This window comes from Cyclopterus lumpus, chromosome 6 (assembly GCF_009769545.1).
Source record: "Cyclopterus lumpus isolate fCycLum1 chromosome 6, fCycLum1.pri, whole genome shotgun sequence".
Taxonomy (NCBI): domain Eukaryota; kingdom Metazoa; phylum Chordata; class Actinopteri; order Perciformes; family Cyclopteridae; genus Cyclopterus; species Cyclopterus lumpus.
The window spans coordinates 6,446,901-6,474,511 of record NC_046971.1 but is presented as its reverse complement, the minus strand read 5'-3'; the positions used below and the strand labels follow the sequence as shown (position 1 = coordinate 6,474,511).

At 44.9% G+C, this 27,611-nt stretch overlaps 1 protein-coding gene across 2 annotated transcripts; it reads right to left on the bottom strand.

Annotated features, from left to right (window-relative positions):
* ppm1h (protein phosphatase, Mg2+/Mn2+ dependent, 1H) lies at positions 1-26,727 on the bottom strand. 2 transcript variants are annotated; one of them, XM_034535720.1, is made up of 11 exons: positions 26,113-26,424; positions 19,189-19,354; positions 17,248-17,274; positions 16,551-16,907; positions 10,959-11,071; positions 10,738-10,822; positions 10,405-10,523; positions 5,802-5,865; positions 4,218-4,325; positions 2,111-2,262; positions 1-1,745 (listed from the first exon to the last, which is right to left on the bottom strand). In XM_034535720.1, the coding sequence occupies exons 1-11, from the start codon at positions 26,343-26,345 to the stop codon at positions 1,598-1,600; spliced, it is 1,572 nt and encodes a 523-aa protein (XP_034391611.1). In that variant the 5' UTR covers positions 26,346-26,424; the 3' UTR covers positions 1-1,597. The 2 variants fall into 2 exon arrangements, with proteins under 2 accessions (XP_034391611.1, XP_034391612.1); XM_034535721.1 differs by lacking the exon at positions 17,248-17,274 and having other exon boundaries at positions 26,113-26,727.
* Positions 26,728-27,611: the final 884 nt, after the last annotated feature.

Here is a 27,611-nt window from a genome sequence, read left to right as displayed (position 1 = left end):
CACATTTTTCTTTTTAATAGAGCAGAAAAGAGAGCATTCAGGCCATTTTCTTTACACTGTTCCTTGGTTTCCATAAACAGGTCAATGTACGTCTTCTGTTCCCGTAAAAGATGCACATCGCTTACAGCAAGAGAAAGGAGGAGAAGTATCCACTGAAAACATGACGTCCATCTTTACATTTAAATTAAGTCACTTTGTTCCATGTCTCACCAGCTTCGGCCGCTCGCGCAGCAGTCGAGATCGAATATTTGCCACAATTAGTAGAAGCTGAAATCTAAAATGTGGAAAACCAATGAATCGGGGAAACAATATTGATTGTGGACACATTGGGTAAGCGTTGTATATTTAATCATCTGCAAGTGGTCGTGTTACCTGCTTTGAAGGTATACATATATTATTATCTTAATAGGGACAATACATCCAAGTGTTACTGAGAAAAGGGAAGCATGATTGCATGACAAAGGGGGTTATTGAGCATAATACGTATACAAATATATATATTTCGCACACTATTCCCACACAGCTCCCTGTGAGGCTGTTTTTTTTTCTTCCTTCACTGCTTTTCCGGAAGCATGTTTACAAAAGTGCAGGAGCAAATCATGACTGAATATTGGCACACGGATGAAGCATTAAATTAAAACAGCCGCTCAAAGAGTACAACGTGGGGATCGCGTGACACGATAAGAGGAAGTAAATGACGAGGTAGACGGCCGATGGGGAACGTGTGCAACGGCAAGACTTCTTTTGTTTCCACCTTTTAAAAAACCAAATGCGCGTAAAAGCTAGAGGCTACATGTAATGCTATGGTGAGAGCGGAGGGAGGGGGGGTGGGGGTGGGGGGGGTGCTCGTAGCTCCTCCCATTACGCTTTTCTTCATAAATGCGTTTCTTCATTTTTACAAAAAAAGCAATTTCTTTGCAAATGAATACAAATATGCGGCGTCAGGAAAAACAAACAAATCTACGGGCTTCCGCGTTAACGGACTCACAACTGCAGACGACTGAATTTAAAAAAGCTCTACATGGAACAGAGGAGGTATGATTCATATATGCAGGGCATCCGTCTTCATGTTAGTGCTTTTTTTTAGTTTCACACTGTACAGATGTTTAATCAAAAACACACTTATCAAATGTCTTACCTTGGGAGTATTTACATTTTCACATTTATAAATAGTGTGCATTAGATGCCCATCACCATCTCATCCTTGAGAGTCTCTGCTCTCAACCAGGTGAACAAGGTTCATTATGGTTTCCTCTGGATTGGGGGGGGGGGGGGGGGGGGGGGGGGGTGTAGCCAAGTAGTAGTTCAACTCTTCAACAGCTCTATTTTTTTTTTTTTTTAATAAAAAAAAAAAAAAAGAAAAAAAAAAAAAGGACCAGACAAAAAGAGATCACCCTGATTGAGGACGATCAACGTGAAAACAGCCTGGACAACAAACAAACAACAACAAAAAAGAAGGAAAAAAAAGATCCCATTCCCTGACCAAAAACATCTTGGATCGCTCAGCAGAGGAGGAAGTCCACGCTGGAGCACGAGGGGAGCTGCGCAGGTCGAGGCGGAGGGTTACGGGTTCCCGGCCGGTGGTCGTGTTTTCCTGCTAGTTCTGCTTGTTGCCGTACGTCAGGGGGATGATGTAGACGGAGATGTCGTCTCCGGAGCCCAACCGGTCGTTGGATATCCTCCAGCCCCGATCCTTCAGCACCCCCCGTGCTCTCATCACGAGGTCCTGGGCCGCCATTGTGTACCTGCCATAACAAAAGTGATGAATGATCAAGGCGCAGTCACGGCGCGCAGATGAACGATAAGATAAATGGTCAAATCTGATTATAATTAAGCACAGTATTTCATCTGAGAGCAGACAGCTGGGGAAGGAGGGGGGGGGGGAGATAATAATCTAAATGGTGAACTTTGGAAACTGAGCTCACAGTCGTAGAGGAGTCAGAGCGCCTCCTTAACAGTCTTAGAAGCTTCTCCTCGACATTGGAGGAATTGCTTATCTAAATGTTTGTAAATTTGCATAATTACAACAAGATAACAACGTTCGTCCTCGCCGAGTGAGAGGAAGTTTAGCCCCCCCCCCCCCCTGCAGCCGTGTGATGAGCTAACGTGCCTGTGCTGGTCGTCGGGGTCGCAGTTTGCCAGGAAAGAGGTGACCGCTTCAGCCACTTCCTGGTTAGAGAGCACATCCCACAGACCGTCGGTTCCCAGCACCAGAACGTCATCAGCTCCGTGCTCGCACTGCGCCAGAGGGTAAACTTTGACCTGCAGGAGAAAGGGGGGAGGAGGCAAGGGATGAGAGACGCTCGCTTTCTAGGAGTCATTTGGACAAGTTATATGAATTTTTCGATGAAGTTGTCGCGTAGGAGATTATTGCCGTATTCATGAGTGGGAAGAACAGGAAAAAAAAACCAAACAAGCAGAATTAATATTATAGAATATCTGAATCCATTGTGCTAGTTTTAATATTGGATTTTGTTTTGATGTAGCATTTGTGTATGTTTTACCATCTTTTCAACGTCGATTATGGCCTACACCTGTTTACGCTGCATTGATGGCAAAATGGCTGCCGATTAAAAAAAAAGAAGAAAAAAAGGGCCGAGTACGGTTGCAGCAATATGACGGAGATGCGGCATAAATTCTAACCTTGAAATGTTCAGATTACGATATCTTTATAGTATACTGATCTTTATAGTATACTGTTTTTTAGTTGCTATCAAAAAGGCATTAACATACTTAACCAACATGATGCTTCAGTCAAATTGTAACTTTAGAAAAGATAAGTAAGTAATACTATATCCAAGTATTGGACGGATTAAAATCACTAAAAACACGAGGATTCATCACTTTGAATGCTCACATATTTATAGTTATATATATATATATATATATATATATATATATATATATATATATATATAGTTATATTTCAGTCTGCACCAAGGACCTTTATCATAAGTATCAAAATTAGACGGCGATATCAATCAAGGTCCCAGGTATCCGCGATAATACAGAGCTTACTGTCACTATGTTTTATTATTTGGGAGAAAGTAGTTTGAATGAAAACTCTCCTCAGTAAAAAATGTGTGGATTATTCAGAGGAACCGGTATGTCGTTTCTAGGAGGACGCTCGTTTAGTTCCTTTTATAGAAGTGAGCACTATAAATAATACAACAAAAGGGGGGGGGGGACGTCTTTCTCTATTATATTTTCTGGAAGTCAAGAGAAAAGTCACTGTGGTGAATCTTGTCTGGCACAATCTCTCAAATTACTTTGAAAATAACTTTTGGTTTTTTGAGCTCACGATCTGATGATGACCTCGAGTGTCAAGGTCGGCTTGTTTTCTGCAGCTTTCCTCTTCCACGCATTTCTTTATATAATAATTGTCTATTTTTTTCCCTCCTGTATTTAACATCCAGCAGGACCTCTAATGCTCAGGTTTGACTTGTTTTACATGTACTGATGATGCGTCTGAAACAATAGTGACTCAAAAAGGAGGCTGAACTACGACTGAACTCAGAGGGCCATGAATTAAAGAATTCATGCGCTTCGCGAGCGACTCCTAAGATCACGTGCGGCCGACACTGTGAAGGAAAAGGAGTCGTTTGAGAGCGGCGGCTGGTGGGGGAATGTTAATGTGCACGTTGACCACGGCGTTCACACTGTGCACTTCCACATCGGAAGTAAGGAGGTGGAATAAAAAAAAAGAAGAAGAAAGATCCACCACACCGCCGTTGATGTGAATTGTTGTCATTTTCATTTGAGAAAATGTGTTTTGTTTGCAACAACTGAGTTTAGTAGCATCAAATTTAAATAAAACAATTATATATTATATATATATATATATATATATATATATATATATATATATATATATATATATAGGAAGTTTTGCCCTCCAGGTCATTCCTTAATTTATTTTTTAAAAACAACTTTGAAACTTTTTTTTTTTTTAAACTTCAACAATCATCAGGAATAAATAAAGATGAAGAGGCAGATGTTTCTTAACAAGACGTGTTTGTTGTTTTCATCGCACATTTGTCCATCCGCCTTTTTTCATTTTTTTCGATTATTGAGCAAAAAGTATCTCGTCTAGAAGATTTGTATACTGTAGTTCATATCAAACAGTGGGAAATTAATTTTGACAAGCGAACACGGTTCATGTTGTGAAGAAAGGATTCAGGAGTCAAACGAGACACACGCACACAATTCGCTCCTACCTCTGGGCAGCAGGACAGGAAGGGCTTGATGTAGATGTTGGAGTCGTGCACTTTGAGATTGTGGTCGCCCAGACCTCGGGTGACCCCGATGGTCGCCAACACACGAGCCTGCAAAAACAGATCAGAAGGGAAGTTTGTCGAGATGTGTAACTGTGAAGCAAGATATTCTTTACTAAGAGCATATACACACACTGCACCAGGGATGAAGTTAAGACTCACTTGATTAAAATACAATATGGCCTTCTGTGAGCCTCTTCGCATTCGTCCCTGATAATTGTAAAGAATAACCTGCGTGACACATCCCTCGCGGCGCACCACGGACAGAAACAAGCGGCTCCCGGTGGGAACCTGTCTCTGGATGGACGAGCAGCATTTATGCAGAGAAACACCAGCTCGTCGTCAAGCGTCTTCCGGTTCTGGGAGTGCCTCGCGATTGTTCCACCGGGGGCCCCGGGCGCCTTCGAAACCAAGCGAGCCGATTCCCACCGCAGGTCGCCGCCGCCTCTATTAAAAAAAAAAGGCGGCTGGCGAAGGGCTGGGGGGGAAGTGGGCTAATTGAAATCGACTGTACAGCTCATGAGACAGGGCAGCGCGTAAGGAGGGAGATAGGAGTTGGGAGGGCGAGTCAGGCCCGGATCAGTGGAGGGAGAGAGAGAGAGAGAGAGAGAGAGAGAGAGAGAGAGAGAGAGAGAAGAAGAAGAAGAAGGGAGAGCGTTTCAAAAAAAAAAAAGCTCCTCCGGGCGGAGAAACGGAGAAACATCCTGGGATTAATTGTTGAGCGCCGGGGCCCCGGCAGGCTGCACGCCGAGCTTTGAAGTGCTCTGGCGTTTTTCTGCCTTCGCACAAAGCCCCCTCAGTCCATCGAGCCATCCGTCTCCGTGTCTCACTTCAAAAGGGGAGAGAGAGAGAGAGAGAGAGAGAGAGAGAGAGAGAGAGAGAGAGAGAGACGCGACGTGGGCACGGCCAACTGCGCCGCGGTGCAGACACCTGCCCCCGTCGTCAGTCGAGCACGACTCTACTGTCGGCCGGAGAAGGCCACGGTGAGAACATATTCGGATCCATCGTGCCTCCTCACTGACCTTTTGTTCAATGCAACAAGGACAAGATGCTGCACACCGCCACCACACGCAGCAGCAGCAGCAGCAGCAGCAGCAGCAGCAGCAGCACCAACGAGGGAAATGTCATGAACAGCGTGCCGAGCTCGACCTTTTCCCCTGTGGCACGCGTCCAAACGCTAACTAGGTTGCCCTGCAAGCCGGTGCTTTAGCCACGTTGTATTACAAGTTAAAGTGTGTCCCCTTTTTCTTTTTTTTTTGACACTTTTTTCATCTGCCTTTCATCACATCTCACGGGGCGGCTCCATCAGGAGTCCCACCTTTTGACTCCTAGCTGTGTAAAGTGCTTTGTTTTACCTGCGGAGGGACATAAAAAGCCCAAAGAGCTTTTTTCTGTGGCGTATTGGTGCAGGATGTGGAAAGAGAGGCCTTCCACTGGCTGAGAGGGGGGGGGGGGGGGGGGGCTGACTAATGGTGCCCTCGTGAGCTTTGATTACAGGCACAAGTCTGTGGGAATAACATTTCTTACCTTCTTCCCTTCGCCGTAGATCAGGGGAAACTTTAGGTCATCGTCCTCGATGGTTTTATACGCCCTGCACAGAGGAGAGAGGACACTTTAATGGCTTTGTGGTTTATGGCAGCCGGGCGTACGCGTGCCCTGATGATACACCGCCCCCGCAACCCCCGTAGACCCTGTGCCGAGCCGACTGGCACAGAAAGAAAAAAAAAGAGAAAAGAGTATGCTAGGGAGGGAAGAGAGAAAAAAAGAAAGAAAATCCACCCAGACATCACACAGAGAACGACGCAGAGCCGTAGCATAATTTAGCAGTTTTTTTTCTTTTAAACCGATCTTGTAAAAGTCTCCCTGGCGACAAATAGAGAGACGTCTATGAGGGTATGAGACACTCTTGGTTTACGGTTGGATTTTTAAAAAAAGACTTTGTGTGTGTGTGCGCGTGTGTGAGTGTGCGTCCGTGTGTCCGTGTGTGCATGTGTGTGTCTGAGTACCCACGTTTACATTCCCCGTGCTCTCAGAGCTGTGTTTAAAAACTTCCCCAAGTGATGAATAATTTACAGTCTCCAGCTTGGGTCCATACAGAGCTGCAGTACAAGGGAAGAAAAGAAAAAAGACTGTGTAATGCTGTATGTATTCACGCCAGGTCTTAATTAAGACACACTTTCACCTCCATTACTGGCGCTCAGAAACCCTGCGCTCCTGCTCGTGTAGCCGGTGTACAGTTGGACTCGGGAGGAGCAGCTGTGTTACTGTAAAGCTCCAGAAACATTACACATTTGAGCCAATTTTCCAGAAGAGCTGCCAGCACAAGAGTTTTTTTCTATTCACAACTCGCACTCGAAAAAAAAAATCAAAAAATCTGCCCTCCTTACCTGGATCAAATAGCATTTAGAAATACAGGTTATTCTTTATTTTTGGACTGGAGGAAATAAAAAAATGAAGAAATGTTTTTTGAAGTAAAGCTTTTTATGTGAAAGAAACGACAGCTAATGTGTCTGAGAAGCGGATTAAAAAATAAGAAAATGTGCAAATATCACATGACCCAGGCTCGCCGCCCCCACACACACACACACACACACACCTTATCCAATGTATGTCAGCTGCTGCGTAGCCGATTAGCAGGGACCTGGATGTTTTTTACATTACTGCTGGTTCCACTCAGAGAGACCATATGTTTCCACCTTAGGCGAGCACCATACTGCTGCACTCAGCACTTTTTTTTGTTTTCTTTTTCTTTTTAAACAGTGTGCAGAGCGAGGACTATTGCAGCGAACTCTGCCCACAAACACAGAAATACAGAGTCTCCTCACTCGTGTTTGCAATATTCATGGCGTGGAAAAAAAGCAAAAAAAATTAATTAAAAAAAAGCAGTTTGATGACGCAAAAAAACTTGAACTTACATTAACCCCAAAAAAAGGATCTAATTAAACTGGTGCAGGTCTCGCCGTCTGAACTACTTTTCGACCTGCCGCATCACTTCAAAACTTCTTTCATTTGAGTATTTAACCTTTCGAGAAGTGAAGTCTCCGAACAAAATACAAGCAGACACTCTTTTACGTCATTATTTCAAAAGGGGTGTTCGATGAAATCCCCGGAGCCTGCAGGCGGGGGACGCTCTCCCTCTGGGGGGGGAGCGGAGAGGTTGCTCAAGGGGCCGCACTGTTTGACCACAACACTGAGCGCTTTCACCTGATACGTTGCAGAGTGTGACCGAGTGAGTGAGAGAGAGAGAGAGAGAGAGAGAGGGATGGGAGAGGAGAGGAGAGGAGAGGAGAGGAGAGGAAGAGATGCAGTGGGGGGGGGGGGGGGTGACGAGAGACAGGCAGGACCAAAGAGTGATGTCACCTCCGCTCGGTGCAAAGAGGGGTGCCAGAGAAACATTAGCAGCTTGTGCTCGGCGTCCTGATCTGCACGCACACTATATACACACACACACACACACACACACACACACACACACACACACTTTGAGGTGACATTGCGGCGGGCCCGTGTGAGCGGCGGATGAAATCAGAAAACGATCGACAGCTGGGTTCAGACAAACTTCTTTTTTTTGGCCAACCTTGAGGGGCTTTTTTTTCTGCAGATTGAGCGGCGCTTCCAGGAGCAAAAATGACGAGCGACGTGACGACTCTCCAAATCGCATCGGTCACATCGGAACGAAAGCATAACGGGAGAAGTGAGGGAAGAAGAGAGGGGGAGGAGCAGGAGACCTTCACTGTCCACAGGTTCAGGAGGAGAACAGACGCCCACGTGGGCGCCGGAGAGGAGACAGCTTGACCGGCCGTTCGTTGTCATTTATAACTGCCCTCCTCCTAAGTTCCCCTTTTCCTCTCCTCCTCCATCTCTAGCTGTGCAGCTTACATTTCTCTCTGTCTCTGAATCCCCCCCCCTCCCTCATCCCCCCCCCCCCCCCTTTGGATCGCGGCGAACGCGGCCGCCTGCTCGCCATCCATCACCGCGTCCTGGACGGCGACCGCCGTCACAGTGTGCGTCACGGAAGCGGCCAACTGGCCGAGGGAGGATGAGTCAAAAGGAAGCCGAGGGAGGAAGACAGAGAGTAGGTGGGCTGCAGGCCTGTATGCCTTCATTAGAGCGTGGCCTTGATCATTGATGCCTTTGAGGGAATTGGATGCTGGTGTACACCCACACACACACACACACACACACACACACACACACACACACACACACACACACACACACACACACACACACACACACACACACACACACACACACACACACACACACACACACACACACACACACACACACACACACACACACACACACACACACACACACACACACACACACACACACACACACACACACACACACACACACACACACACACACACACACACACACACACACACACACACACACACACACACAGCATGTGGGCACGTAGGCTGCACACACTGACAGGAGAGTGTACCAGAAAGCTGCAGAGACCTGAAAAAAAAAAGATCCTTTGTACCTATAGAGCGTCTGAACTGCACCTATACAAGATGTCACCCACGCACGTCAGAGCGATCCGCCCCGCTGGCTGACAGGGTACTCATTCAGGACCCAGACGTAAGTCCGGGTGATACGAGCAGAGCTGGTTTATGGGTAGAACCTGATTAAAAATACATCACAGCCCGCCGAGACAGCGAGCAGACGGCGGGCTGAGAGTTGTGTGCCCGATAAGGAGCGCCGCCACGGACTGACCTACATCTGCTGAACCCAGCCGGTTCCTCTCTCCTCAAGTCGCCTGCAACTACCGCTCATAAGCAGAAGTTTATGTGCAACACATGTTCTACGTGTCTAGAATAAAGATCTTCAATTTTATAAAAACAGGAACTCAAGTACTGCGCTTACAGCTAGGGTAGGTCATGTGTTATAGTAACCTCTTTTGTTATATTCTCTTGACATAACGACAGCAAGCAATAAATAAAATGCCCCCGACAAAGAAAAGAAAAAAAGCAAACCCATGACAACCAACATTCAACCAGGAGATCTTGTTAAAGATCTTGTGGAGTTATTGTGACATGTTTACATATTTTGCTTAGTTTACAGACCTTTTTAAATAAATTTAAAAAAAAAGCCTACTCATGATGTTTTTCCCTTAACTTAACTCAGTGGTGTCAAATAGTTTTTGTGGTGGGTCACATTTGGATGCCACCGTCTCGTAATGCGCTGTGATTGAGGTTGTGGTTATTTCACATATTTCACGCGAGAACCCGTTGAACAATAGCCATGTTTGTGTTTAAGTTCATTATTGCATGTTTACGTACATAATGATCATTTTGAGAGAGTGGCTTTGGAAGGAGGCCTCGAGGGTCGGGCCGAGTAAAAAGTACAAGTAGCAGGAAATCCACATATTGAGTGTATTACTTGAGTAAATACACTTGAATACAGGACTTACTTGTTATGGAGTATTTCTTTTTATTGTGGCAAAGCACTAAGTCGAATAAGGTCCTTAAAGTCAAATGTTCTCCTTGAAAAAGGAAATTAAAATGTACACTTAATGAGCTGCATTATGAGCTCTTTCCCTCCCTCACTTCAATACTCTGGTCCCTTCTTTTCCTTCTCCTCTTTCTTTTATCTCCCCTCCATATTTCCATTTGTCCTCATGTACCGGCTCTTTTCTTCCTGCTCTTTCCCTCTCTGACTGGTTTCACCCCTCTCTCCACAGTGAGATAAAGAGCTGTCCTTAATGTGCCCACACATTCCTTCTTACCTCCCTCTGACAGAAGTAGACATGTCAAGGCCACGGCATGGAGCTCCTTCTGACAGTGGAGCTTTTGAATGGCTTTCATACACTAATGCACCCTCAGTAGGATGGAGATTGGCCATTTGCATAAAAGGGTACATCATAGAAAAATCACTCAAACGCACATAATACTAACAAGTGATGTTTGGGCAAGGCATAATTATGATTAATTTGAAGTTTAATGATGTCAAAAAATGTTTTTTTTTTGGTACTATTTTTAAAACACGTGTGGTATCGTCACAGTCACTTTGTGCATTGTGTTTGACGTTACGGGATGAATTAAAAAAAACAAAAAAAACAAATCAGTGAATCAAGTCAATAAAAATAAACATTTAAAAAAAAGTCACGCACCACCCCGACATGGTGAAGTCCCGGTACAGCATCCTCTTCCCGACCTCCTTTCTCTGGACTCTCCTCGGGAATTCCAGATGTGTGAACTCGTTCCCTAATAAGTGGGGCTGCATGTAGGCCTTTAGATATGGAAAGAAACAGAAGAAGATTGACGTACCCGGGAGGGGGGGGGGGGGAAACAATTGCACGGTCTATTAAGCTGGCAATGAGAGCAGGCGGTGTAATAGAGACGGAGCGACGCGTAGCTGGTATATCTCAATGGGAGAGGGTAGGTCAGCTCCCCTAATATCTGACAGCTGAGAAAGCAGCCCGAGAAAAAGGTTTTTTCCTTACCAGGAACTGCAGTCGCTGTCTCTCTGACTCCGGCGTGAACTCTGCCGACATGGGGATGACTTCCCCGGCCCGGATGATGATCGCTCTAAAAAGGGAGTGGAGCAGACGCAACACATTTCTGTTTATTCAAACTGGGACACACGGTTTCTGCTACATGGGCAAAAAAATAAAAATAAAAACAAAAAAAAGGTACACTCGTTTTGGCCACTTGAGCAGCTCACCTGCTGTCACCGGCGTTCCCGACGTAGAGCTTCCCGAGCAAAAAGACGACGGCCAGAGCGGTGCAGCCACCTGAGACGTTAAAGACGGCCTTCTCCTTCTCGATCTGCACATCCTACACACACACACACACACACACACACATATTTATATCTAGAGCACATCATCCGCACCCATCATCTGCACATTATCATGTTTTAAATCATCACAGCCGTCAAAAAAAACATTTTCCCCTCCCGTCACGCAGCGCCACAAAGCATTTATCCAAGAACCTGACACCGAGTAAAATATTACCCTGGTACTTAAAACCCACCGTTATGCCATTATTAATTATAGCAGCGTAATTAATTCATTCATCAATGGCGTCATAAGTCAAGGAGCAATAAAGCGTAATGGAAACCAAAAGGAATTGGAGAGAAAGTTTGGAGCTGGCCGCTGGTTATTACACTGGTTAATTAGCCCAGATTAATTTGTTGCTAATTAAGCCCCCCCCCCACACACACACACACACAAAAAAAAGCCCATGCTACTGTATCAATTCATTAATTAGATGGATAATCAACCTGTCAGAAAATTAATCAAAAGGCTAACTTCAATTTTAACCAAGCCCGCTCACACGTGGTTCAACCCGTTTACGCTCCCCGCGGCTACTGTTGATGCTAACGGCTCCCGAGGGGCCTTTAATGGCAAAACAGAAGCAGGAAATAGTCCCGGAAAAATGCACGGCCCCTGCAGCGCCGCCTCCTTATATATATATATTATTTTTTTTTCTGGGCAGAAAAGACAGATGTTTGTGAGTTCAAGTGCATGTACAGTCGACAGTTCTGCATGCGTGTGCATAGAAAGCAATCATTAGTGTGACCGGATGTGTGTGTGACTTTGTACGCTTGTGTGCGTTTTTTTGTGCAGACGGCAGTGTGTGTGTTTGGGTACATATGCGTGTTCCCGAATGCCTGCACTCCATCTCCCTGTCCAGATCCAGAATAAACACACACGTACATTATGGCTGCTGCACACATTTCTCAAGAGTCAGGGAGGATGGTGTGTGTGTGTGTGTGTGTGTGTGTGTGTGCTTGTTGGGAGAGGGTGAACGAATGTGTCCTTCACCCCTAATTGAATTATGAGTCAATAGCGAGCCATACATCTTTATCCTAGCTGTGTGCTGCAGGCAAAGTCTTTAATAATGAAAATGTCTGCATAAACAGCGACACCTCTCTCCTCCCCGCTTCCGCCAAGAGGAGTCGAGTGACGACCGAGCTGAATGACCCGCAGGCGGAGACGAAAAGCTTTCCGCACTTCTTCAAAATTAAACTTGTCATTGTTTCGTGGAAATAAGATTGAGAAAAAGAAGAAGAAGAAGAAGAAGAAGAAGAAGAAGAAGAAGAAGAAGAAGAAGAAGAAGAAGAAGAAGAAGAAGAAGAAGAAGAAAAGCCACTAGAGATGGGACGGACAAATCATATGACCACATCATCCATCACGACACAAATAACTCGAGCTAGAACTGAAATCCACTCAAATATATCAGGGGCACGCTAAAAACCACCATAGACACAAACTAAACCTCAGGAGCTACGCACTAGAAACCAGAAACACCTCGTCCACACATCGTAGCATCGGCGTTTTTAACTTTTAGATACTAGTGAAAGACAACTAAGCGATGTATGTATATATTTCTACAAAATGTAAATAACAAGGTACGCTCATAGAAGATGTGAATGTTTGTTGAAGGCTTGTTTTGAAGGCCACCATCTTCATAGCGGAGCTCGGCTCACTCTCCAAAGAAGAAGAAGAAGAAAAGGTTTGACCGTACCACCTGTGAGCTCCGGGTCAGGGCTGTTTGAAGAATAGAACAACAAAGCTATGGGATGTATGGAGTCGTGTAAACGGCTCTAAACGATATGGAAGGTCAACAGTGTGGCAAACAAAACCGTTAGTATCTGCAAGTGTCCGTCAGTGTGACCTGTGGTCATTGGACAAATATCGGGAAAGGGGCGGGACAAAGGAAAAACAGAGAGAGAATCCAGGTAGGGCGAAGGAAAAATTAAAATAAAAAATTAAATTATATATATATATATATATATATATATATATATATATATATATATATATATATATATATAGATAGAGCTAGGTCCAGAAAATGGAGGAAAAATGGTAGTAACATTAGTAGGTTAGGACACCAACATGTAGCATCAGCTGGTAGCCGTTTCTTTAAGTCAGCTTGTGTAACTAGTGGACTAGTGTGAGCCTGGACCCGGTGCTGGATTCAAGGTCCTCTGATGAAGACACCCAGACACCTGTTGGGCTGTTCAGATGCTGCGAGGCCTTCTGGTGCGTCTGGTTTCTCCAGACTGATGCCGACGCTGACCTGAGAGTTGGACTTCAGTAGTTCTGCTCTATTGAAGTGAGGTAGCACACAAGTTTTCTCATTTTAGTGCTTATTCGGGTTCGGCTTCTCTGGGTGGTTAGGAGTCCCGTTGGGTGTTTGAGCTTAGTTTGCTGGGGGGGGAGTTTTAATAGAAGAATGATCCATTTTTAAGGTTATTATTTCAAAAGGTGTCTCATCTGTGATTCTTTGTGTTTTTGCGTATCGGTTGTTTGTACATACGGTACTTGTTGTTTCCTTTCATTCCAAATACTTGCGTGGGCACAGTTATAAAAAAAAGAAAAGAAAAGAAAAAGCGCATAACCAACTTGCCTAGATCTGACAGGTTTGACGTTTCTATATTTAGTCGCCTCACATTAAGCTCTTGACTATGTAGCTGAGAGGTTTTACTGGCCCAATAGCCAAATTTACTCCGAAATGGAAACTATTGGCTCATTAGCAAATTAATAAAATCAACAGAGATTTGTTCAAGCAGACTAACAAATGTCATCTATCCTTTTAGTTTGTTATTGTCATGAATAGTCGCTATTTGCATAAAAAGGAAAGGAGGAATTAAATAAATGATTCATCATTCAAAATCAGAGGATCGGCGGTTCGATCCCCGGCTCCGCTAGTCCAATGTCTCTGTGTCCTTGACAAGCAGGACGTGACATACTGAGCTTCATACGCTGGGCCGGCTCGCTGGTTCCCAGTTTACAGTCGTTGTGCTAAGCTAAGCTAACTGTCTGCTGAATACAAGCCAATAAGCACATTTCCCAAAATATTGAACTAATGCTGATAACCCAATTCATAAATGAGGCATAGGATATTCACAAGTGGCAGTCTGCTCGCACGCGCACACACACACACACGCACACGCACACACACACACAAATGTGTTCTACTAAAGACGATCACACAGTGAAATCATCTCCCCTCTCTCTGAAACGAGCCCACCAACCGCCTTTGTACATGTTGCTTTTGATGTTTACACACCCCCGAGTGTTTATCGGGCTTCAGTAGCACACACACACTCTCACACACACACACACACACACACACACACACACACAGGAATGCAGTGAGTCGTGTCAGAGGAAAAAATGAAAGGCAGATCCCGCTGATAAGATACAGAGAGACTCAGTGAACTCTCAGACGAGAGATTTAGAGAGATACCAAACCTTCCCAGGATTCTCTTGACACTTCCCATTTTCTTAAAGAATGAGCTTCATTAAAACGATGGGGGGTGGGGGGGGGGAGATGCTGCCACAAGATCGACTTTAGGGAAGTGACCGTTTTTGGGTTCCAAGTGGAGATGCGGACCAGTTTGCAGTTCTTACACAAAATAAATGAAAATAAAATGGCAGCTGTGGAAGGAAAAGCAGACGCTGTTTTTCCAGGTGGTTACAGCGTTGCATCTCGCCTCCGGGCTCCAATTACAATTAGTGAGACACTGAGCAATGAAGTACAAAAGCTCTCTTGAAGAACAACTTGAGACCATTAGAGAGCTTTTTGGAGCCGCGAAGCATTGGGGAGGTCCACCGTGACTGCAACGGTTGGAAATGGTGGACTTCGGTGCAATTCCCCTTTAAGACCGAGAGAGGACACAGAGGGTGAAGAGTGCAGCGGGACGACGAGCCACAGGGGTCACGCGAGAGGAGAGACGGGAAGCAGAGCGAGTGAGATGTCTGCTGATAGCTAGGAGTCGAGGGGAGAGAGCTTTCTGTCAAGGAAACGAGGACAGAAACACACAGGAACTATTATTTACTGTTCAAAGTGGATCCTAATTTCAGTAATCTATGATGCTTTCTGCAGATTGCTGCCATTCCATTTCAGCAAATTGTATTGTAACAATGTGCAACTGTGGTTCACAACTCACAATCCTCACGGCTCTGTAGCAACATTCCATCGTCATTAACCATAAACTCACAATAGACCTCTCAATTAATTAACTGATCATTCTACAATCATTAATTACACCTACACAAGGCCGTAAGTGCCCCAACACTCTTATATCCCTTTTTATGGCCATGGAGTTTGGTAGGAACAGGTGATCGCACACCACCATCTAGTGGTGAAGAGGTGGAAACACAGGTGCACTGTGGAATTGTATTTTCTCAGGACATCACAGGCAAAAGTAGCACTCTAATAGATATTCATTATAAAAAATAAAATGTTTAATAGTTTTATTGCATGCAATACTATTTGCTTTTGTATATTGCTTAATTTTTGTAATTAGTTTTATTCATTCATATTATGTTTTGACATAGTTGATTAATCAATTGACATAAAATCAGCTTCTTTTTTTTTTTTTAACCAAAGGGAGAAGAAAAATACTGTTTCAAGTTTCTAAATTGTGAATAGTCTATTATCTTGAATAACTGAATATGTGGGGTTTGTGAACAAAACATGGCCTCTGAACTCTTCTGCTGGCAATTTCTACAGAACAATAATCAGTGGATTACTCGCGGTGCGGCTCCAATTTATCATTATTATAGTGTTTAGTTGAGTTGTAGGTGCAACAAAAGGTGGAGCATCTCGTCTGTTTTATCGACGTCTTTCCCCGCAAGACTTTGAGAGACTGTGGTGCTCGACTTTTGTAAACCATGTTGTGCATGATCATATCTTTAAAAGATGTTTGTCGTGCGTGTGTGTGCGCTTCCAGGTTAAGAGGAGCAGTCATACATTATCATCAGTGTGGACAGCAGCTTGGCGTGTTAGTGTACACGCGTGTGTCTGTATCGTGTGTATTTACACCGCAATCATATCAGAATTTAAGAATTCTGTGTACGATTTGTTGCGACGATCTATACAAATGTGCAGTTATTATCAAATTCTGTTATGATGTGGGTGAAAAGGAAATGAAAGGAAAAGCATGTAACAAAAAAAGCTCAGATTAACACTTACAGTTTTGATTGCAGGCTTGCATTTAACAGACACGTTTGTGTCTTTCATTTTTTCCAGCATATCGTTGCTTCCAAGCAAGGCAGCCGGAAAAAGTTTCTTTTTTTTAAATTATTATTTTGAGAAAAAGGGCACGTCTGGCCTTTTTTACTCCAGCAATGGAGGCAAAAACTTTGGTCAATTTAAAAAAGGGGGATGTCCAGCGTTATTCTGGGCATCACTAACTGAAGTAGCAGTACCCTACGGAACATTAAGGGCAACATGTTTCCTGTGGTGTGTGATGCTAATGGCGCGCATGCTATTTCCGGTGCTAACGCCCCCTTACCATGTCTTTGAAAGCATTCTCGATGGCTCCGACCACCAGGCTCTCGTGGGACACTTTCTTCTCCGTGAAGAAGCGCGTGGGCGGGGTGCTGGGCGAGCCGGGGGCGCCCGCGGCGCCGCGGAGGGACGCGGCCCTGGTGAGGGCCCGCTGGGACGTCGGGGTGAGGTGGTGGTTGATCGCCTCCTCCCCGAAACACGTGGGGGGCAGCAGGTTCGGACTGCAGACGATCTCCATCACCTCCTGAAGGTGCAGGGCGATGTGGTGATGCAGGAGGCGGGACGCCACGACGGCCGCCCCGGAGCCGGCGTGGCCATCGAACATCGCCCAGTAGTGGAAGGTGAGGCTTTCGGAGCTGTCCTGGATACAGATGGGAGTCAAACGCACGTCAGACGATGGCACATTAATCCATGGATTGTATTTTAAGTCTTTATTGTCACCTGTAGTCCACAAATAAAGTGAAATAATCAGTGTCTACATGGCTCCCTATTAATAATGACCGTCTTCAACAGTTTCTCTAACCATCCGACAGAAGTTGATATGAGCCAATAAAATATGTCAAGATTTAATAAGGATCTCGAAATGGATGCTCGCAACAAAACTCCATGAAGTTAGGTTTGTGTGGGTGTTTTTTTATTATTGTCAAAATGAATGAAAACGTAATGCCTCGTCATCCAAAATGTCTGCTGTGGTTCCTTACCTGGAGGGATCCCCCAACCTCAAGAGACTGTACATTTCAGAAATAGGAAATAAGAAAAAGAAAGAAAAACAAAGGTCAGCTCTATGTGGCTTTTCTCTATACTGGACAGTTTTACTTCTTAAGCACTCTAAACTAAAATCTAGGGGAACAAAACACGACATTTAGTCTGCATCATGTGGCGGCGGGTAATGGATGGATGCTGTGTAAAAGGGTCACAAGCGAGAAGGTTGGGGACCACTGATGTGCATCGTCTCAGTGATCCAGAGGAATAGAAACCCTTGTTCCATCCTAGGTGGGACCGACTTTAACCCAGGTGTTGAAGCCGACTCGTCGGTGATTCACACGTTGCACAAAGCTCCACCCTGTATTGACACTGCATCTAAATCCATCCCACGCTGTAAGTGTTCAGGAAGGAACGCGTTCAGACTCTCATTCGATGACGTCTTCTGATCTAAAAGTGCCCGACCCGGTGATGTGTGCCGCGGGATCCACGCCTCCGGATGGAGGTGTGGATCCCGTCCATCTACAAAGTGCTCCCTCCCACATAACGCTGACACAAAGTGGCCTGTGATCCGCTTCAATCATCGCACGTCTTTTGAGTTTGCCGCCTTCAAAAAAGATGCAGCAACTCTGTGATTCCCCCCTCATAGCCAGTGGCCATGCTTATTTTTTCTTTCATGTATTGAAAGTCAAATAACATCAAAGTATGGACATTGAGTTGCACATATTTCATCATAAACAAGTATGTAAAGTGAAGAAAAAAAAAATGGAGGGCCGCTTTGTCCTGCAGGGCTTATAATGCATTTCTTTGTATTTCTGCACACACTAAAGAGCTGATTTTCTAAATATAGTGCGGGGCAGGTTCTACAACATGAGCCTATGAAGTGAGCAGAGGAGCACTACAAAGGCGCAACGCTCCTCTTATCGCTCTAGTCTCACTGCAGCAGTGAGTCACGAGGTACTTGCATGAGCTCGCTGGAGGCTCTGGCTGGGCCTGAGCAAAGAGCTGGTGGGCTGAGGAGGAGAAATGTTTAGTATTACTTTATCGTACAGAACACACTGTTCTTGCAGAAGGACACGTGGTTAACCTTTGAAGCCTGTGTGTGTGTGTGTGTGTGTTTCTGTGAGTTAAAAAAAAAATGATGGAAAAAGAGCTGATGGAGGCCGAGGCCGCGATGGGTGAAGGACGCGGTGCTGGACGTCCCGAGGAAACTGCCTATGGGGCTGCATGAGGGGACGCCGGGTCCCGACGGCAGGCCCCCCAGGGGCATTCAAGGACTACTGAAAATGTGGAAGCATCCAGTCTGTGACACGTTATCAAAAAGATGGCTCAGGATAACGCGTTTGTTTTTATAATCAAATGTAAAGAAATATTTTTTATTCACTTGCAATCATTAAAAAACACCTTTTAATATCCTACTAGTAGCAGCATTCGCTCATTTAAATTGCACAACTTTTTATTCTCACAAATATATATTATTGTGGTAAGGCCTTCTTCCTTGGGTGGCATTGTTGCAAAATGGTAGGCAATCTAAATATTGTGTAGTTTAGAAAACCTAAACGGTGGATTTTGTGAGAATGTTTTACGACATGTTTGCTGTGACTGAATTGTGATGAGAGTGAGGTACGCGCGCGCGTGTGTGTGTGTGTGTGTGTGTGTGTGTGTGTGTGTGTGTGTGTGTGTGTGTGTGTGTGTGTGTGTGTGTGTGTGTGTGTGTGTGTGTGTGTGTGTGTGTGTGTGTGTGTGTGTGTGTGTGTGTGTGTGTGTGTGTGTGTGTTCTGTGGCCGGGCATAGCTGTTGTGTGGTTGTGTAGTTTGTTAATTAGTAGGCGATTGTGCGAGCGGCCATATTGTTAACGATATTGTGTGTGTAAAGCCTGGGTTGATTACGTTGACGTGCATCCATGAAATATGTTTGCGTATTGGCTCCGTTTGACTCACCGGGCTCTCCCGGGGGCCCTGGCCCTCTCCATTGGGGAGGGAAGACCTCCTGCGGGTGGTCGGGGTTCGGTTGGGCGTGGAGCATCCTGCAGGTCTCCTCTTGACCACCAGCACCTCACAGCAGGCCTGGTCCTCATTCAACGTGCTTTTCCCTGCATTGATCACCCTAAATGTAGAGGGCACAAAAGGGACATAAAAACAAGGAATTTAAGCCACGCATCACTTTAACAGGACACCTGAGAATAAAAGACTTGTTTTTTATTAATTACAACGTAATATAAATTCAAAAAAAAGTATTGAATACATTGGAAATATGACATTACAAATACTGTAGACCATATAAATGAACTGTGCTAATATTAGTTTGAAAGGAATCCCTAAATCTAGTAGTGCTTTGTGGAATGATGAGTGCACTATACAGACATATGAATAATAAACATAATACACACTGACATAAGTTTAGAATCTACGACTCAATATTTTTTTAAGGGTCATCCAAGCTTCTAGGTTGTAGAAAGTCTTCTTTGGAAACAGTTATTTTGTTGGAATGATTTCGATCGAAGGAGAAAGAGACAGCTACACAGCTGTTAATACGTCAATAAGCTGCACAAAGACTGTAAGAAAGGAAAATAAATACATTATAGTGTATGGTTAATTAGGTTTAAACCATACATAAACCCTTTCCTCAATTTCGGTGTAAGAGATTCCCTTTGTGGCAGCATATCTTTTTATTTTTTTGCATTTTTATAATCAACGTGAGACAGTGTGAGATAAAGTCAGCAAACACACACACACACACACACACACACACACACACACTCTCTTTAAATACACGTCTCCATTCGAGACCCACGCATGCAGGTGAGAGGACAGAAATATACAGAAATACTGCATTATGCAACACCTGGCATATGGTGGACTGCTGCTGCGAGCTGGACAATACTCCATTCTGGATTTAGCCACACTGTGGGAGATGGTAAGTCCACAGCGGCCCTATTAAAACTGTCCATATGGGTATCGTATCAAAATCAGAGCTCGAGAGGTTAGAAGGGACAAAATGTGAAATCTAAAACATGTATTTTTGTCTCTCACCGTTTATTTCAACAGACATTCGTCATAAAAAAAAAAGGTCAATTATAGTTATAGACTCAAGACACTGGCAGCGTCGTGTCTCTTTAAGCGACGTCTCAAGCGAGAGCCATATCAAATAATTGAGACATTATGAAATCGAGCCAGTCGTGATTGCCTCCCCCTGCGGAGGATCTTATACAAGTAATCCTAATTGGTCCCGGAGATGAACGCGGCGAGCACGGACCCTCCGTCTCCAGCTAAGAAAACACTGTGGGTTGTCAAGCCGGCAGGATATTGACTGAGCAGACCTTCACTCAGTGAGATTGATTTTAATTGGAGCCTTTACGCAACGGGCTAGTCACCCCTTCCCCTGTCCTGAAATCTAATTATAGCACACTCCCTGTGGCGAGTCCACAAGACGGGTTCACATGAAACACAGAATTTGCCGACTCAGCCGTGGCGTAACGGACCGTATGACTTCTTTAAACTTCCTAACAATAGTCATAGATTGCTTATAATGCATCAGCTAATTTCAAGATTTTGTTATTATCAATAGAACATATATATATTTCCTCGTTTGAATGGTCTTTATGCAAATAACTACCGTAGATGACTCACAAAAGGACATCTGGAGGTAAAAACACCTCGACAGGAGCATCTCTAAAAGTTACATTTGCTCCCCGTTTTTCTTTTGTCCTAATACGATCCGATCCGATCCTCGACTGCAAAACCGTGATCCGGTTCCTCGTCGTCCTTGCGGGGGTCGAATTGGCTCAGTAAACCAGATCCCCTCACACCGAAAAGGGGGACACACCATACCATCTGGGAAGAACTGGGACGGTTTTAAAGTTGCACGCTAAAAAAGCGACACCCTATACGATCTGAAACATTATATAAAAGATCATTTTTGTGTGTGTTTTTGTAAGCGTTTTAACATCACGGAAGCTTTTACTGTACGTCAGTGGTTGTGAGGTACATAACAAACCACTGATCTTTCCCCATTCAACCACCAGTACGTCTCGTCCCAGAAGAACCGGTGTTGGTAGCTGTGGTCGAGTTTAACTGGTATTTAAAAAATTAATAGCACTGTGGTAGGCCTTGATCCTTTGTTAGTCCTGGTGACTTTATTCAGGACATCTCTATTTTATTTCCCCTTTTCTCCTGAGTTGTGGCCATGATGGTCTTTTTTGATCGATTCCGTAGACTCATTACATTTTTATTTTCTCGTCAGTGTGGGTCGTTTTGTCCTCGGAGACCCTGGTGCCTGATTCGTTTCTGTAATACGAGTTATTTTCTCGCTCGTTTTCTTGCTTCGTTGGTCCCCATTTTCTTTGCAAAGGTCGGGAAAGCTGTGAAGATAAAGTGACGGTTGGAATAGGACCATTGTTCATGTTATTGGTTCCTCCAGCTTTAACTGCTGCGACAAGTCAGGCAGAGAAAAATGTCTTTCTCTATCCGAGTGCAAAGAGGTGATGAATGAACTTTTTGACTTAAGCTGTTGCTTATTCTGCCTTGAAAAAGAGGCAACTCTAGTCTTAAAGATACAAATTCTGGATTGTTATATTGAACAGAGAAAATACCTGAGATTTAAAACCAAGTTTGTCTGTTTTATTGTTAAATACAACACAAAAAAAGACTATTTCCCACAGCATATCCAGCCCACTTCCAGGCAGCAGTTCATGCCACCGTTTTAGTTTTTAAGCTTTAAAAAAAAAAAAAAAAAATCAATCTGTGAAATGATGGTATGGTGTGTAAAATGTGCACGTTACGTTAGCATACGGTACGCGATGTGTCGTTAATGTGTTCAACTCTTTCCCCCGAAACTTCATCTGATGAATAGAGGCCACACAAAACTCAAGACACCGTCATGCGCGTCTGAGACCAAAAGCCCCCCCAGCGGTCATGTGACCCTGGACGTTCACATGATGAAAGGCTCTTCAATGCGAGAGGAGACGCCACCCAGACCCCGAGGCACGGCCAGTGTACGAGAGCAGGGCTGTCTTGTCCGCTTACCTAATTTCACTCCTTCCCATCTGAGACGACGACAGCGTGACCTTAATTACTCGGTCAGCGCTGTAAACCAACGGGTGGCTTCTTTTTCCAACATTTGACCCTCACGTTTTTGCTCCAAAAAAGGCATCATCAGACACCACCAGGTCGTTGACTGGACGTTTATCTTTTATATTACAATATCATTGCCCACTTTTATTTCATATGGGTCAATTTAAATATCTGGCGGAATGTCCCAATGTTTAGATAATCCCCCCATTTGCTATAATCCTTTGTATCCATTTCGCGACTGTACTTTTCTGCTGCAACGTCTCAGAATATGTATACGGCGAGGATAACGACGACCCGGCGGCGTCTTTATGGAAGTGCGTAACAAGGTCTTGTTCAACGTTGAACTCATCGTGAAGCGTCAAGTCGAGGAGAGCGAGCCGGCACTGAACTGCGGCCGCGTTACGTCGTTTTGTGCCTCACAGCGATGTGGCCGCGTGTCGACGCGGCAGACACAAGAAACATGCGCTGCGTCATGGGATGGAAGCAGCGGCGAGCCGAGTCATGCGCTCAACCTTCTCCGCGGCCCGAGGGGGTCGACGTTGACGTAATCGACCTCCTTTTTGCAGTGAAAAAATATCAGAAAAAGGCTGAAGAGAAAAATCAAAAAAGTGGAATTATGGATGAACCTGCTTCGTCACAACTGGTTTACCCTCTCACTGCCACTGGTCTCCCATCACGACACGCGAGCTGGAGGAGGTGGTGAGAGGAAAGAGGTGGAGGCCGACTGCACTCAACGAAGCTCTTAAGAATAGTCTTTGGCAATAATCATAATCATTCCACCGCTGGAGAGCTTTCTGTCGACTATATTTTATGCTCATTGCCAGCCTTGATTTATTCTTGTTGAAGTTCAACATCAAATCAAAACTATCAGGTGCGGACCATCGCTCTCGTCTCCCTCCTAGAAAGTAGCTTGGAGCAAACACAAAATAATAAGGGTAGAAGAGGCTGGAACCAAGTTGTCCAAAACAAATGGAAACATGCGGAAGTTATGAGCGTGTATAGGAACCTAGACCGGGTTAAAGTAGTCATAATTATTGTCAATCTATTTGACGATCAGACACTTCGGGGATTAATCCATCACTTCTTCATTCGGACTGCACCAAAAGAATTCAGAGGAAGGGACCCGGTGTGAGGTAACGTTTAAAATTGGGCGATGACACAGACCATATAGATCCATACGATTTACCGACCACAAATATTATTACATTATGAAAAAAAAAAGGTATGCCAACTGCGACTTGGCATTTGAGTTTTTTTTTTGTGAATGGACACAGAGGTCACAGCGATAGCTCGCCCGATTTTTAACTCGACCGAAGGCATCAGACGCAGTTATTTTTTTCAGGGGGGAGAATCATTCGCGGTCGGAGCTGACGCCTGCGTGACGGGTGGAAAACAAGTGGGGAGGAAGGCAGCGGGGATGAAAAGGGCGGTGAGCAATACTCACTGATCCATTCAAACGATTATGCTCACTGGACCCGACAGTGCACCCACTCGGAGACGGGAAGTCAGAATCCCTCTCGTGGAGCTAGAATTATCTTCCTGTCACCACAGGGAGCAGTTCAGAAATGACCCCAACAGCTAACCCAGAGACCCTTAGTTATCCGACACACACACACACAACTGATCCTGTAGAATTAACTATTCCGTTTAAGTCTGGCGATTTTAATAAGAAACCAAAACCCCAAAACAATAAATGTGTTTTAATCCTAAATTAGCAATCATTATGAATTAATAATGATATTATATATATATATATATATATAGATTACCATTTTAACTAAATGTATGCAACCTACATAGAAGTGGGTGATGGTTTCCTTTCTTTTCCGTCTTGAGATTTCAAATTATTCATGGCAGATTAGCATGAGGAAGCATAGCGGAGGGCGTGTATGAGACTCAACCACTTTCTTCAGACACAGACCATATAGATCCATCGTGCACTGAAACAGTCAACGAGTCAAAAAAGGTCAATCGATAGAAATGTGTCAACAACAATTTTAAGGACTGAATGCATCTCCACGCTATGAAATCGCCCTCGAGCTCGGGGAGAAAACATGTTTTCCCTCTATAAACATAATTGAGAGTGCAGTTTTGTTGAATGGGAACGTCATTTTGTATGAGACGGGGTTGTTTTCAAGCGATTGCTCTGTGAATAAGGAAAAGAGCCACCAAATAAAATCAACTCCCAGTTGCAGCCCTCATCCCTCTCTCTCTCTCTCTCTCTCTCTGCTGGACCCGTCGCCTGAGGGAGTGAGACCGACGGGGTCACGTGTGTCGGGAGCCCTGGGGCGGACTTCGGATGACCGAGACTTGCACATCGTCGGGTTCACAGCAGCACGCCAGGAAGTGGAAACATTAGATGCAAAGAGTTATGGAGAGTGTACTGCACGCATCGGTCTCACATCATCGATGAAGCCTTTAAGCTCCAGGAAACAGGCGTGATGATGAGGCGTCATGTCCTGGGAAGAAAACAGAGCACTCTAACTCTTCTTTGTGGATTCAGGGCACTGACTGAACTGCCGCATTTACACACACACCGTGTTGATAGGATCGCCTCGAGGACTGAACTGTGACCCGTACGGCTAAGAGACGGCCTCGCTAACCACCCCGATAACCCAGACACTTCAATGTGGGAGCGCATGAGTGGAAGCGACTGTGACGATGATGAGGGTGAGTGTTTGGCCTACTTTTGAGTCGAAAGCGAACTTCAAACCACACGAAGCTTTTTGTTTGCATAGTGCAGGTCTCGTGTGAGGCCGCTCTCACCGGTATGCAAACAACGTGGATCCTGCTCCACTGCTCAATGTTGTTTTTGCCGTCGGGAAAATATTCCACCAAGTCTGCATTTTCTCACGTTCTGCCTTTTAATTTATCTTTCATTCTGCAGCCGCGCTCCCGTGCTGTCGACACAGTTTACAGAAGCAACAAAAAAAAAAGGAACAACTTTGCTTTTCTCATGAGTCAAGCTGCGGCGCTGGATGCTGTTTACAACATGTCCCTCTTAGAATCTAACAGAGAGTTCGTTAGAGCCTCGGCAGGAAGCGGCCGAGGAGCCAAATGGATTGTGAGCACTCCCAAAACATAAACTGTGATATCAATAATACAACAGATGAACTCAGGTCTGGTTGGGATTCTGGTCTCAAGTTGTCAAGAAGGAGGAGGAGGACTTTTAGCATCTGACGAGGAACCCATGAGCAAGAACACCTACAAACCTTGAGTCTACTGTATTCTACATCTTAAAGTACACAGTCAAGTTTGACCAGCTTCACTGAGGCTGTTGATACTGTACAGCAATGAAACAAACATGGTGACTATTATCGTTATTGCTATTCAAAATAAAACCTTCGATTTGAGGGTGCAGTTTGTTGATCTCATTTTGTACAACATTAATTAAATAAAACACACACACACACACACACACACACACACAATGATTCTGCAACTATAATAAGCTGACGGTATTGTTGCATCATCACAATAATAAAGCACTTATGGGCTACATTGTAGCGACCGTATCTGTTTGGAGGAGGTATGTTTACGTCCTGTAGGAAAAAAATGTGATGTTTATCACTGAAGGAAGAAATCAGGAGAAAGCCAGCTGCTTCACCTTGGCCTATTTCTAATTGTGGTCACATATGAATCCTTCCATAATCATAATTATAAAGCGGCCGGATGCTCATGTTTACACCTTGACGAGTGCATGATCTCAGGGGGTCCGCGCACTCCTCCCAAAAAGAAAAAAAGGATGCTCTTGTGCGAGCAAAGATGGACGCGTGCAGGTTTATTACTCACTCTGCGTAGCCGGTGGACCACGGCAGCCGTTTGCTCTCCTTCAGGATGAGGATCGGTCTCGCGATGTGATCCGCCGAGCACTCGATCTCGTCCGGCGACAGTCCCAGGAACTCCGGTCTGCTGTACGGGTACTTCAGGGGCAGATCCGAGCCGCCGGTGTGATCCCCGTTGGAGCCTCCAGCCATCATGCCTCCCATAAAATTGGACACGGCCGATTTCACCCGCGTGAGCATGGTCCTGCTGCTGCTGCAGCTGCGGGTTGCGATGCGATTACGCGAGTGTCTCCCCCCCGACCACCACCACCACCACCACCACCACCCCCTCCGCCCGAGTTGATCCCCCGCACGGCGACGCAGTTTCCCCGGCGTGAAAAGCAGGACATTCAAGCCCCAGAGCTCCCAACTCGGTTGAAACGCGGAAACGAGAAGAAGAAGAAGAAGAAGAAGAAGACAGTGGGAGCTGCACGCTGGTCACGTGGCGAACCGGTTGCTGCTGGTGGATTTCGGTCGCACTGACGCGGCCCCTCCGTGCAGCAGCTTACTTGTTGACAAGTGCTGGAGGTCAAAGGTGCGTAATCCCGCAGTGACGAATTACCTCCGGGACCAGGGTGCAGCACGCCCCACCTCCTTCCTCGTTTCAGAAAAGGTCACGAAATTATTTCGTTAAAACATTTTTTTTTTTTTTTAAACAGACATGTCATGTTGCACATCTCAAGGATATGCACCAATATTTACTTTGGTTTGCCAAAAAATGTCATGCACTCATGAGCTGCAGGATGGCAATAATGGCGTCCTGCAGAGGTTTTGATGTTCTAGAGCCCGAGAGGTCTAAATCCCTTTCAGGCTCCTTAACTGTGAGAGCAGCCTACTCCAATATAACACATTGAAATATATTTATTCGGGAGGGATACTGCTGCATGGCAACACTGTCAGCATCAATCACTATAGGCCTATGGCATACATAAACCCAATGTATTTAGCCATGTCTTACAGCATGGGGCCCCTTAACGCCCAAGTGTGTAATGCGGCCTTTTTTTTTTAAGCAGATTTATTTCTGAGACCATGTTATCAGTTTATAATCAGTTTTGAAGGCAATTCTCAAAATTCAACCCTGTTGAGAAGCTGTATGTTTCCTTCTATTTTTGTGTTCTTTTTCTTTTTAAACATACTCGAATGGTCATACAGTCCTATCCTTTCATGTCTGTCCACATTTATTTTTATTTTTCCTTTTGTGTTTTTGACACTAAATGCAGTGAGCAGCTCAGACTGCTGCATACCAGGCTGTCCTTTCTGCTTTGTCCCAGGATGTGGAAACTATAGCTTTAACCAGGGGGACAAGGTAAAACTACAGGGCTTCATTCAGTGCAAAAGTGGAATGTTCTTATTATAAAAACAATTTTTTAAAGTACTATCAAGGGTGACCTGTGTTCAGCTTTAGACCGATGAACACAGGGGATGTGACCCACCAGTAATACCTTTTTTATTGCTGATGTGATTTCT